Source organism: Myodes glareolus, chromosome 19, assembly GCF_982192425.1.
Source record: "Myodes glareolus chromosome 19, mMyoGla1.1, whole genome shotgun sequence".
NCBI classification, from domain to species: domain Eukaryota; kingdom Metazoa; phylum Chordata; class Mammalia; order Rodentia; family Cricetidae; genus Myodes; species Myodes glareolus.
The window spans coordinates 7055370-7070102 of NC_142044.1; the positions used below are offsets into that span (position 1 = coordinate 7055370).

The 14733-nt window shown below is 39.1% G+C and overlaps 1 protein-coding gene across 1 annotated transcript in view; it reads left to right on the forward strand.

Annotated features, from left to right (window-relative positions):
* The window catches only part of Zfpm2 (zinc finger protein, FOG family member 2), a 422522-nt gene that overhangs the window by 263262 nt on the left and 144527 nt on the right, over positions 1 to 14733 (forward strand). Inside the window, exon 5 of the mRNA XM_085679019.2 lies at positions 10588 to 10699. Coding sequence (XP_085535145.2) covers positions 10588 to 10699 — 112 coding nt within the window. The remainder of the gene's footprint in view (positions 1 to 10587; positions 10700 to 14733) is intronic.

Below are 14733 nucleotides of genomic sequence, written 5' to 3' on the forward strand. Positions count from 1 at the left end.
ACTGAGACTCATTTTCCAAACATATTACTCATAAATTACTTTTTAAAAATTCATGTTTATTCTTCGATCTTCATTAGAAAAATCATGTCACTGAAAATTAGCAACAACAGAGAAATATCACATTACAAAAATTGACCCAGATGCAGCATTGACAAAGATAAACCTCATTTGACTTCACAGCATGCCATTTCAGCTCCCCACGCATGGACCAGCCTGCCGAATAGCATCTGGGTGTTAGAGACATGGAGTGCTAGAGCCTTGCTAGTGTCCTGCTCCTACTGCCTTCAAGAGGGAAAGAAAGGTACTGCCTCAGTGAGGTGGACACTTGTTCCGTAAAGAACAGCTTGACTAAAGTCCTTCCACATGTGTTGATTAGGCAAACTTACTCAAAACCACTCTCACCACCACCTTTTAGATACTTGCGCCATTTGTAACATTCTTGTAAACAAATTGTCATAGGATTAGCATGAGCTTTGCTCAACTGCCCTAAAACTCTTACATTTCTGCCAAGCTCTTTCTGAACCAGAATTTAAATAACGTGACAATAATGTTTTGTGGGGGGAATATACCTTTCTGAAATATACTGTTACCGATATAATACCTAGCACTAACTTTAATATTGATGTCTTTTTACCATGAAGGGGACTCACTTTTCTCACTTCCATGCTTATTTTAATACAAATATTTTAACTTAATTATAACATCAGAAATTTTAAGGTTCTAAATACAAGTAAGCTAAAATCAGTCTAAGATAATAGATATAAAGATACACATCAGGAATGTTAGTAATTAAGAGAAGAATATATTTGGTTATTGCAGCTTTAGTATTATTATATTGAGACCATTTTCTCCCTTATGACTGCCCCAAATGCTAAGAATAGGTTGCAGATGAGGGCTTAGGCCTAAATAAATCATTTGTATTAACCCCCCACCCCAATACTCATGGGGCACTGGAGAAGAAGAAACAAAGATAATATAAAATCCAGAAGATAGGGAGGAAGGCACCAAAACCCTGTCCTCTAGACTGGGATTTAGTCAGTGGAGTCAAGATCTCAGAGCAGCTGCAATTCCTTTTCCTGGACCTGTAGAAGACAGATCCTCTGAATCACTCATGCATGGGGCTCAGGGTTTATGTGACCTTACTTGTACTGCTGAGCACGGGCACCTGATGATGATTGGAAGGGGTGCCATGGTTATTAGTTGTCTATGTACTAGTGTACTCACCAGACTTCCATGGATAGCTCCATTCACAAGACCACCCAGGTGGCCACACACAAAACCAAAACAAAAAGCCATGAATTCAAGTAAGGAGATTATGGAAGTGGAGGTGGGTAGAGGAAGGAGGGAAAGAGGAAGAAGGGGGTTGAGAGCAATCAGAATATAGATATAGATATAGATATATGTGCATAAAATTGTGAAAGAAAAAAATAATTAAGAAAAGTATTAGCTGGGCAGTGCATACCTTTAATCCCAGCACTCAGGAGGCAGAGGCAGGCAGATCTCTGTGAGCTGAGTTCGAGGCCAGCCTAGTCTCCACAACAAGTTCCAGGATAGCCAGGACCACACTCAGAGAAACCCTGTCTAAATAAAGTGACAACAAAAAAAATCTATTATCTATCTTTAAGTAGAAACTAAGATTAGCTAAGGTGACAAATCTACAACAGCAACAATAATACTAACAATAATGAAGTCATAAAATTAATTGCATATGTGGTAGACTACTTGAGGGATGTATAATTCTCAATATCATTATGCATAGCTCTCAATAGGGTAGCTTTGAGCAGGACATTTATTCTCTCTGGTACACAAGGTCTTTGAATGAGACTCAAAGATAGATGACTGAACAGAATCAACACTAAGTTTTTTAACCTAAAGAGGCCAATGATAGGTTAAGGTGAATGTATATCTAGTCCATATACTTTCTAGTCTTCAAAACACCTTCATTTTGACCACATCACTTTCTCTGAATAGGCTCAAAACATATAACATTTAATTAAGATAGATTCCATTATTTATTTATTTCTTCACCAGCAAGAGTAACGTTTTCTTCAGCACGTCAAAGCTCGGTGAGGTTGGATTTCCATGTGCATCTTCCAGAGCATACTCAGAATGTGAGTTTGACTTGGGAGGAAATTCTATAGCAAATATCTCTTAAGGACAGTATTAACAAGCTGTAAGGACATATGAGATCATCTTACACAGAAAATAAAAGAGACCTCCAGAAGTTAAGTGGCTGGCTCCAGGTCGTGTAGCTGGCACCGAGGCTTGCAAGCTCCTGACCCCTGCTGTAGCTTTCTGCGGCAGTCTTCTAAAACGAAGGCTACTGGAGATCAATTTGATGTTTTGGGTTTTCTTTTTTTTCCTTCTTCCTTCTCAGGGTTTCAGCTCTGACACTCTTTTGCAGATTGCATTAGGTACAAGCCCAGAAACTCTGCCAGGAGCAAAACAACACTCCTTAAACACTCTGTGACTCCCAGAGACACATAAAATAAAAAAGGGTGAAGCTAATGGCTGCCAGCCTGTAGGGAGGCACTCCTAGTCCGAGCCAAATGGATGTGAAGAACAGATGAGGCTGCGGGACTGGAGTTGGCAAAAAGAAAGAAACATTACTTCATTCTTTCTGAAAGTGAAAGCAGAATATCTATCTGGATACTCTAGGGGTTATTAATTTGGTGATTTTTTTCCCACTTGAAAAAGTGAAATTTTTCTATTTTTAGAGCTGATGGTTTCAGCCCACAGTGTTTGTCTATTCATCCCTGAATGGTTATTCTTATTTTGAAGCAGTTTACTTTAAATAACCCGCATCCATAGAATTATTTGTGTTTTGCTTTAAACAGGATTATTATATTTTGGCCTGAAATTTCTATATTTTAAGCAGTGAGTTGGGGTAAGAGAAAGTGAGGCACATGTACCACAAGTGATAACAATTATTTGAATTGTTGGTGTTTAGAGATAAACTGGCATACAGATATAGTAGGCAAGGATTCTATCATTTTATTCTACACTGATTTGTTTTTAAGGTCTCTTATTGTAGTTGACATCTCACAGTCAATGTGAAGATGCTTTCTTAGGAGAAATCCTCTGGAATTCTACTCTCCTGGTATCCATAACAGATATTTTATACAGTCACACTCAAGAAAAATGGGATTATAATGATACCTTCATGAAATTCCTCTCTCCTCGCCTAGAAGAATACTTCAATGGATTTAACAGAACATCACAAATGTCTTTCTTGTCTGCCCAACACTTGTATCATTTAATTTCAGAGTACCTTTGGGTTCTTTTTGCTGAAGTTTGAAAAATACTTAGAGCACAACAATTTTCCAGGCAGTACAAGTTTGATATATTTTATGAAGTTGGTTTGTTATTTGCCAAACAGAAAATGTAGGTAATATCATTCACTTTGGTATGAGTTTGGAAATGTTATTAGTGATGTGTTTAAATGATTATACCTCTTCTCCTAAGCACATGCACCCTCCCCTAACACACACATGCACACACACACACACACACACACACACACACACACACACCATACAAATCCTACTTTCATAGCATCAAGTACAAACATTCACAAAGTTTGCCTTTAAAATTCTATATTATATGTTTTTTCTTCTTGAAGTTTTTTCTACTTGAATTGTTTTTTTCTTGATTGGAAACGTTAAATTGATAATTTTGGGGGCCATGAGACATGTCTAAAATTACAGAAATTATAATTCTATAAAGCTTTGAATTGGAACTTTTTATGAAGGATTTTAAGTTATTTGCTCGCACTGAACAGATTGCTGCTTCTTAAAATTCAAATTTATTGTCTTTAGAAAGGTCATACAGTAAAAAAGTCAGAGAGTGGTTAAGTGTTCCCATTACTGTAAGATTGAGTGTAATCAACTTCTAATATGGAGAATTACTTGAATGTATATGTATTAACTGAAATTTTTATTATGAAAAAAAACTTGTGTGGTAGTAAAAGAGAAAGCCATATACAGTATCATAATTTTTATTAGTCTTGAGAACAATTGAATTGAGATGTTGGTGATGGATGTGTCATTCAATTTCATAATGTCAAATACAAAGTATAAAGTTTCTCTCTCTCTCTTTCTCTTTATGTGTGTGAATTTGTGTGTCTCTCTGTGTATCCCTGAGTGTTTCTGATTTTACTATAAATTTAATATCTGTTTTAATTTTGAAAATTTTCTATGCCTAATATCAAATCTAACACTGAGAGAATAGTAAAAAGGTATCAAACATTAAGATAGTAGAATATTGTCAGACAGGCTTCACATCTTTTTACTGACTACACAGCTATGGAAACAGCACCAAGATAATTTTCATCACCATCAACCTTTATCTAGTGGCGAAGGCATAAGATAATATAATTGTGCTTTCACGTGTTTCCCAGATAATTTCCATCAAGCAACAGTTGCAATCCTTTCTCAAGGGTTCGGCTCTTCTTATACACAAGCCCTTCCTGTGGCTTCTAGCTCTTCCAGCTCTTATTTTGGAAAAACTCAACAAAGTTTTCCAACAAAATTTGGAATCCCTAAGGCAGCATTACGTCATCAGTCTCTTGGGTTAGAATTCTCCTCTGTTCTTTACCTTTGGGCTGCCTACTTTTATCTCCATTAACCTTTTGGCTCGACTATAAACATTTATTGAAGGCTACCTCCTTTGTCGGTCCAGTAACTCCAAAGGTTAGTGAGCAGAGGATGCCCGTCTGACCTCTTTTATCCACATTAGATGATTCTAATTATTCCTAAGAAGTGACACTTATGACCCATTTTGTCCTTGTCAAGTTTGTCTAGTTGTGAGCTGTCTAAACGTGAAACTCTGGGTTCAAACTGTGTCTAGAAGTGCAGGTCTTTTTTTAAACTACAGTGTGGAGCCTCAAAAAATGTACTGTTCTTTTGCAATCCAGTTTAACTGAAACTGAAGACTCCTTTTATGCGCCTTCGATTATTGCTGAAAGAGATACAAATAAAGCACAAACTTTAACTGACAAATCTCCATCTCCATGGGTATGTATTTCAATGGGGAAACTTAAATAAATGAAATTAAATTAGGTAAACTAAGCTTCCCTAAGATTAAAAGCATCGTGATCCTTTGAAAGTCACTCTTCTTTTTGTGCTCCGTGACCGTCAGCATCTTCAGCTTTCTCTCATGAATGTCTACTTGAAAACTTGGACAAAAGCAAGGGACAGTGGTAAACACCATTGTTTAACAGGCTCTGCTCTGTATGGAAATAACGTCGGTCCTCCTTCCTCCTCCTCCTCCTCTTCCTCCTCCTCCTCCTGCTACTCTGTCCTTCCTCCTGCACCCCCTCTTCTTACTCTACTCTTCGCTGTTTTCTTTTTGTTCATTTGGTTGAATTTTTGGTTTTTAGATTTTTTTTAATTTTTATTTTTGGACATAAGAGCTCATGGTGTAAAACAGACTATCCTCCATCTCCAAGATATTCTGCCTCAGTCTCCAAGTGCCGAGCTTCCAGATGTGTGCCACCAATCCACCTTTATTTACTTCCAGTGGTCCAACAAAGTCCCACAGGGCTGTAGCTTTTAGAACACTCTTCAACATATAAAGATGGAAACTGTGAAATAATATTTTTGAATAGTATTATTATTAGATACTAGCATTGGCTATTTCAATGCTTAAATGGGACAACCAGGAAGTTCTATCCTGACCTCTATGCTAACCACTCCAGACACTACCAACCCTCAACATATGGGGATTCAGGAAATTCTTTTGATATTTCAGTTCATTTATTAATCTAGACATTAGTAAATGATTGAACATTATGCTAGCTCTTTTACATACTAAAAAGTTGGAATAGAATGTATATTTTGAGCCAGGCAGTGGTTGTGGTGCATGCCTTTAATTCTAGCACTCAGGAGGCAGAGACAGGCAGATCTCTGTAAGTTCAAAGTCAGCCTTGTCTACAGAGCAAGTTCCAGAAAAGCCAAGGCTGTACAGAGAAAACCTGTCTCAAATAAAAAAAATAACAACAATAAAAGAATGGACGTTTTGCAGAAATTCATTCTAAAGTTTAAAATACTTAGGTGGCTTTCCAGCCAGGCAACCCATCAGCACATGGGTAAAAATTCCCAGGTACATCATCTTCCCCCTCACCTTGACTTTAAACAAACTGACATAGCCAAGTCAAAGATGATGCCAGACATCATCTTTGTATAAACCTAAGTCTAGAAGCAAGGACAATGCAAGCACCACCAGGTATTTAGTGTCATTTTGAAACAGGAGAATCCTATGGTGTTCCAGCTGGATTTGAGAAGGGAAATTTGACATTTTTAAAAAACACAGTTCAGTAAATCTGAACTGTGTTTTTGCTTTCCTCGCTTGATTTTATTGTTTAAAGAAACTACCACCAACAGAGGCTGCAAACCTCAAATTACGATTTTATAATTCTGTAGGTCAGAAATCCAATACAGGTCACAAAGTGTCCAGCAGACAGATTTATTCTTGGAGGTTCTAAGAAAAAGTCTGTTTCCTGGAGCCTGGATCTTCCACAGCTATAGTGTTTTAGTGTGTGGAATATCAGTTACTGTCGCTTCCTATGAACTGAGGACAGAGCTACCTTAATTTTATTTTATTTATTTATTTATTTATTTTGCTTGTGGCCTTTGTTGCTTCCTCATCTTTTAAAGCAGGTGCAATAATTGCAGGTGAAATTTGTTTGCTTGTTTGCTTGTTACAGGGTCAAACTCTAAAGTCCAGGCCAGCCTGGAGCACACTATGTGGTCCAAGGTATCTGGTGGCTCACAACAATCCCCCTGCCGCAGCCTTTGGAGTGCTTGGATTGCAAGTGTGAACCATCAAGCCCAGTATCTGAAAATCTCTGTTTCACACTTTTGACTTCCTTTTCCACTTTTCAGGAACTCCTGTGTTTTTAAGGAGATTATTTGCACAATTTTGGACAATTTGCCCTCTCCTGGTCCTAAATATTTAACTGCATCTTTGACAAAGAAGGTAACATATTCCCAAGCTCTGAGGCCTCAGAGTATGGTTTCTTCAGCACCATTTTCCTTCCTGCCACACCTTTCACAAACACTTACTTTTTGTCCAGTCTGTTTTGTCACCTGTACACTTTGTGTGTTAATAAATATTTCCCTTACATCCCTCACTTAAGAACCCAGAGAGTTAAACTCCATGAAGTTTAAAGTGTCTAAAACTTTAGAATTTCTTTGAATCCTCATCCTAGAGTGAGACATGAGGAAATGAGTCTAATGATCAAGGTGGATTTTATTGCTATTTTCTATACATGGATTTTTCTGGAGTGTCCATTTCATATAATCCTGGATAACTCCTTCCTTTTCACACTTCGTAATCTTCTTTGAAGGCAGTCAATCTACCCAAAAGTTGGTTTCTTCAGGCAGAAATCGGCTCACCTCCTCAAAACTGTAATAACTGCTCCCACGATAGTTTTTATCTATTTATTATTTATGTTCCAGCTTGGGTATAGCTTTCAGATAGACCTTCTCATACTCTTGGTTCTTCCTTGCTGGTGTGGAGTAGAAGAAATTGTTTTTATTTCAGTCCAGTTTCTTAAATCAGTCCCTGCCCGTGCTGAAGCATGATGTATGTTTACCAAAGTCTTAAGACATTCAGTGCTTAACTTATCATTCAGAAATTATATTCATCAACTATTTTTGTTTGAGTCACAAAGTCATCTCTTAAGTCTTAGCTTGTTTAGGGGCAAAATAGTAGGGATCAGGATATGGTTATCTAATGTTGGAGTAGTAAAAAGCAAAAGTAAAGCATCCTTCAGGTAAAGTGCTTAACAGTCCACATGCAATAGGTATTAAGTAGATGGAGAAACTAAAGATTGTTCCCATAGCAGTAGAAGCTAGGAAGACCCTACCATCCTTGCTCCTCAGAAACCCTCCATCCCAGAAAATCAGAATGTTTGATATCACTTAGAGTGACCACATAGACACCACCTCTGCTCTCTCTCAAGTATTTGAGCTCCATGAAATTACTTGATCATTCAGGTTTGGTGTCCTTGTCTGTAAGTAAGGCAGAGCAAGTGTCTCACACACTGTCTGTATGCACAGCGTGTTCCATCTGTGCACCTGTTTCCATTGGCCGTGTCTGCTTAGAGAATTAATCACAAAAGGTTTTCACTGAGGTGTAACATCCTTGCAGCTCTCCCAAGCCTTTTCTCCCAAATACATCCCTTTAAGCTCTCTATTTATAAGTAAGAAGCTCGTCAATGATGATTGTGAAGATGAAAGCCAGCCCTCTCTTTCAGGGATTTGTACACACTCAGGAAAGTTCTAATGATCTCCTTAAGAACGGAAACCACAGAGTTCCAGGACTGAGTGTCCTGCACACTGTTTTCTGACATATTGTTCAACATATTTCTCCACAGGATCCCAGTAACTCCACATTCTTCCTGGAAGCAGACTCTCTGGTATCCTGTGAGAATCTACAGGACAGACCCCCCCCTTGTTTTTAAATGACTCCTACTGACTGGGATTTCTGTCCCACCTCTTCCTGCTGTCATTCAGTCCCAAAGAAATACACAGAGGCCAGAGGCCTACATTACTTATAAACTGGTTGGCCTGGTAGCTCAGCTTCTTATTAATTAATTCTTATATCTTATATTAACCCATTATTTTCGTCTATGTTAACCACATGGCTTGGTACCTTCATCATCTTGCTTCCTCTGCATCTGGGTGCTGATTGCAGACTTAGACTTTCCTCTTTCCAGAATTCTCTTGGTCTCATTTCCCCACCTATACTTCCTGCCTGGCTACTGGCCAATCAGCATTTTATTAAAATACTACAAGTGACAGGGTACAAGCAATTGTCCCACAGCAGACAATATTCACTTTATGGGTGACAGTATGCCATGAACCTTTCTACATTTTATTACGCATCTGGCATTTTTACCTGGGTCTTTCATCAAACAAGACTTGGATTTCGCATCCTAAGAGCAGTACTGAATTTGCATCATTCTGGTTCAATTTGTGATGAGAGGTATAGACAACTGACTATTTACCTTCCACTAAGATTTCCCGGAGACTTTACGTAATGGAAAAGCCTCAGGTTTGGTGTTCAAGAAGGACACTGAGGCAGGTTGTCCTTTTGGGGAAGGGAACTATTAAAAGGCTTATTAGTGACATAAAGAGACCAGCCAGTGCATAGTATGAGGTTTTTAAAGGAAAGTGGAACCCACATTGCTGAGTGGAGATGCCTGGACATTCGAAGCTACCCAAACCCTTACACATTCCTGATCTAGCTAACATTTCAGACAGGTTTTAAATTTAACCTTCACGGTTGAATTCTTATCTACACTCTGTTCTGTAGTCGTTGATTTGACTGTTACTACTTAACGGATTGAGGAGGCCTCAGTTTTACGTACAGTTTTGAACATGGCTTTGCCGTTACCAATCGATTGGTATGTTGTACACGATCCTTGTTGTTGTGGGGGGAGTGAAATGGGTTTTCCAGATCCCTGTGAGGTCTGAAGTTGCCAGTGTACACAGAAATCCTCCGGGGACTACTTGTGAACGTCGATTTGGGGAATTCACGATAGCGCATAACATGTGAGAAAGTCCCAGGATGACTGAGATTTCTCTGGCAGAATCATATCTAGGTGAAAATGCAGTTCAGAAATTACCTCGAGACCCTTGTATTGTCCTCTGTGTTGTGGTTTCCTGATATTTGATACACAGAACACGGGCTGTCGAATGATAAGTCTGAATGCCAGTTTACTGTAACTCACCCGGGAAGCGCCGTCTGGCTGAGATGCTCCCACTTGCTCCCCAGTTTAGCTCGTGAAGTGTAAATTTATCAAATGGGTTTTAAAGGTAAATAATTTGGGTGCCAAGCTCCCAAAAGTGTTGAATCTTATGAGAATTAGATTTACCCCTCTTTGGTATGTTCTTTTAGAATGGTAACCCTGGCCTCTCTGCCTGTTTGTTTATTTGGGGCAAAGGGTAGTTCATGGTTTTGTCCCTCTGTACTTGATTTATTCAGAGCACTCTTACAGTTTTCTGGAGACAATGCCCGGGGGGTCATTAGCATCGTTATTATTGCGGCAACGATAGTCAGACCGCATATCCACACTTCAGTCAGGGTCGTTGGGCGGATTTCATTATTCATTCCAAAATAGCGCAGGCTCTAATACAAATGTCGCCCAGGGTAGAGCTTTGAAATGAATACTGATTCTCTAAATTCTTTCGTGTCTGTTTCAAGAAATCATGAGATCCTGTTCACAGTGAAGCCCAACGTGTCTAAAGTTCACTTCCACACACTGCTCTGTGATGAAAGGCACCTACCTGTGTTCTCTTAACTCAGCGCCTCAAGAGATCTGCCTAATTGTGGAGATCTGGCCCAATATCATCGGGGGTGGGGTCCTAGATAATAATTCCACCATTCACCATTACTGAAAGTAGTACAACCTTGGAGGGCTCCTGCCATCTTAAAGAGATACCACGGGGCAGAGGAATAAGGCCTTGGGTTGTGGTTTGGGCGATTTAGTTGTCGGTATAAATGAACTGATCAGTAGGGATGCCATTCGAGTTTTTAATCAACAAGAGCAAATGACATCTGTTTGTTGTCATTCTGCAGAAGACGAAGGCTCAGGTCCCCATGGTGCTGACTGCTGGTCCCAAGTGGCTTCTGGATGTGACGTGGCAAGGAGTGGAGGACAGCAAGAACAACTGCATTGTGTACAGTAAAGGTAAACGCGTGACCCTTTCCCCTGTCTCTTTAGCGGCACCGAAATCTGAACATCGCGACCTTGCTCCCGAGGAATGGGATCGAGAACCAGGTAGAAATTGAGCCTCTGGTTTCCCTTTTCACTCATGACACTCTCTAGTCTGTGTTTTCAGGGAAGCTTTACTGATTTTTACTCCTGTGCCACATAAACAAGAAGAGTTACCACTAAGTTCCTTACTTAGTGCCGTGACCCTTTGCTAAGTGTCATGTGTGAGCAGTTTGGTTAGTGTCTGATCCTTTACTCTTACTCCTATGCATAGCTGCCTGGTTTGATGAAATCTCAGATCCCCGTCTTGGGTATTACTGACCATAGATTGTATTCCTTTTGAAATTTCTCAATTTTTGTCCAGAGGCAAGCTTCAGGGGCATTACCTTGCGTCAGATTCCAGAAATCACACAGAATGAGAGGGGGTTTGGAAACGAAATCTTTACAGAGACCAAATGCTATCCCGTGGTGCTTTGCGAAGAGTGGGAGGCTAACGGGCAAGAGGGAGCCTGAAGGCTTGCAGAGTGTTGCCTTTGATTCACTCAGCATGACGACAGCCTAGCCAACCTCTTCTGGCTACAGAAGGATGCCGTGACACATCATGAGACAACTTTCATTGAGACTGGAACGTGTGTTGGGGTTTGGGAGGTGAAGTGTGGGCCTTGTGGACTTCCGTGTTTTCCTTTAAGTTTCAGGCTCCAGCTCGGTGTTCTCACAGTGAAGTCCCCAGTCTCACTTTGTCGTGAATATTGCAAAACCTTTCGCTTCTCATGTTTCATTTCTTTCAGCTTTTTTTTTTAAACCAAATAGACCTACTGAGATCAAAGATGTGTTTGCTCATTGAACCTAGAAACCATGAAAGCATACAAGGAAGCAAGCAAATAAGCACCCCTATCAATATATTAACATATAAAACACTAATCATAACATCAAAGACTCTTAAAAACTTGCTAGAAACAATTACAACTTGTTCCTATAATCATTACAATTTGTACATTTATAAGAGGATTGCCACAGAACTACCCTGGGCCTTTGAAAGTTGAAACACCGGAAAGAGGGAATTTGCAAGCTAAGAACACAGTCTGCACACCAGGATCTGATTCTATTTCTTTCCCTTCTGTAATTGCTGGTCACAGACCCACCAATTTTCTAACCTGAAATCTCTTCTCTATTCTGATGGGATCTTTTAACTATAGGAGAAGTGAAAATTCCCTTGAGTGTGTGTGTATGATCCGTCAACATAGAGTATATCGTGAGTCACTTTGTAAGTTTCACATTCAGAATACAAGTATGAAAGGGTCCTGGGTGTCTAGGTCCCACTGTGAGGGTTAGATTTATGCTCGCCAATAATAACAGAATTTCACTGTGCAATTCCAGTTGAAAACAAGAGCAGTGAAAATGCCCCTTCTCTGACGTGATCCAAGTCCACTGTATTTATATCTGGGATCACTTTAGGAAAGATAATTTTGAATAAAAATTCTAATTCCAAAGTCATTTCAGTTGAGTGCTTCAACTTGAACATTGAACACAATTTTGTCTTTGTATTATGCTTGTCTATTCCTCAAGCCTTTTGGCAGTAACTAAGTTCCGGTTAATGGATTATTAACTATCAATCACCTAGCTCATAAAGCATAAATCAAGTTCAACCATGTATTAGAATGACATACACATTGATAACTACTAATTTTGAGCACCCCTTAAGTCCTGTCTTTAATGATGTTTTACCAAAGTATGTACACTTCTCCCATTGTCTGTCATTGCTTTTCTTGTGGTCAACTGTCGTATGTTCCAAAAATGGAAACACAAGGAGTTAACTATTTCTTGTCTCTCTCCAGTCAACTATCTGTTTACTGCAATAAGGAGAATATTTTATTCACTCTCTGTCCTTAGCCAGGCGTGCTCTTTGCACAAAATGGAAGGAATGAAGAAAGGAAGAAAGGGAGGGAGGGAGGGAAGGAGGGAGGGAAGGAGAAAAGAAGGAAGGAAAAAAGGAAGGAAAGTTATATTGATTGATGAACTGGATAAATGATGAATAGTTGCCAATCATTGTAATAGACATCTCACATAAAGTGTTGTTAAATGACAAATGACCTAAATTGCTGATGTCATTGTTTCTCTTAAGCTGCAGAAGGTTATCTGCCATTGTTTAATTTATGACAATTCAGGTACTAGACCCGCAATAAATTCTGTATTGCATCCTTTCTTTCATCTCCTGCAATGCAGCAGATATGCATCTCCATTTTATAAACAATAAGTAGAAGAATTAGTAAGTTATAGATTTGTGTTTATGAAGCTAATAAACAATAAACATTCACAGAGCTTAAGGTCTAGTTGTATACACCAAAAACTACCCCGTCTCCATGAAGATTTGAGATAGCCCAATGAGCTAATTCGTTCTTTCTTCCCTTTACATGTTTCAGGTTAGGACAGGCAGTATAATTGTCTTTAGTCAAGCAACCTAACAATGGAGGCAGATTTCAATACAGGTCCTGGTAACTCCAAATCCTGTGTTCTTTGTACCACATGACCCTACCTACCCCCATTCAACTACTTCATTATTAGTTCCCTCAAAACAGTTAGACCTGTATGCCTAAAATTCACAAAATATATATCTTAAAGAAGAACATTTCTCCCCAAATATTCTGTAGAATCCCACAAATGAGAAAGGGCTCTTGACCAAACATTTGCTACCTGCTATAATCTGGCTTGAAAACTCACTATATATGTTGATAGTAATCTTTGGTCAATTACTGCAGTAAAACATCCAGCCATGTGAAAATGTATTTTCATCTTTCCTCTCAATGAGTACCTTTTGGATAAAAGTTCATCCCTGAGGAACAAACTTTGAAGGCTACTCAGACCTCCCCAGGGCTTTCGAAAACTGAAGCTAATTTTGAATACTCAGATTGCCTTAGGGTGTGGTGAGCAGAGTATTTTGGCTTCTTCCTAGGTATCATTTTGGTGATGGAAAATAGAACTCTATGGTCTCCTTCTCAGTGCAAATGTGTACATTGTGGATGTGTTTTTGTTGGGGCTAGAGGGAGCAATCTGCTCGCAGAACTGAGAATGCAGGGGTATGCTGGATTTAAGGGACAGGTTGATGCAGTTGTTCACATTTGGTCCTTGGTCAACTTCTGTCTTCTGACATTCCTTCCTTGCGTAAGTAACAAGCAGCATCATTAGACGAGATCTCTGGTGGTGACAATTCCAGACTTGTTTTGCCAGCACAGGAATGCCGGTGAACAGAATGCAGTCTTGAGTGTTTAGTGACACAGAACCAGGGACTCACTGCGGCTCTCACCAGAATACCTAAGTCATATTAGACTGAGAGAATTAGCCTGAGCAGAGCCAGTGGGGTCAGGAAAAATTGTTCCCTAAATACAACCTGGTTGCTGCTGCCACAATACAGGTTCTCCTATGGGTGGCTTCCAGGGACCTGGATATAGGGATTATCAGTGTCAAATTCCTTAGAGCTTTCAATAAGTATAAAAAAAATTACATAGGTTCCCAATGACTTGACTCTGTGTGTTCCTAATTTATTTTCTGGCCAAATACTCACACAAACTACTTACAAATTTTTTGTCAATACCATTACCACAGGACCCAACTATCTCAGAGCAAATCAGCAAATACAATATAAATTTTGTATGTGTAGCATTTTGTAGAAGTGGTTTAACTGGGAAAATTTTTGTAGTATTTTTTACAGGATAAAAAGAGGCTTCATACTGTTAATATTTATGACTAAAATTTACTTAAAATAATGTTAAATACAGCTAATGACAAAGTTCATTGTAACTATACAGCTTTCATTTTCTAGGTATTTATAAAATGAATATTTAGAAGCCAAACTTTTGTCTCTTAGTTCGACAAGCTGATATCATTCTGTTTAGTCAAAATAGAAAATAAGACAGTTTTGGACATTCACGTTCTAATCTGATATGTCTTTCCTGTCTCAACTATCCCATGCCCTTCAGACAGTGAAAGACTAGATTTGGTGGCCATCTGTTTGT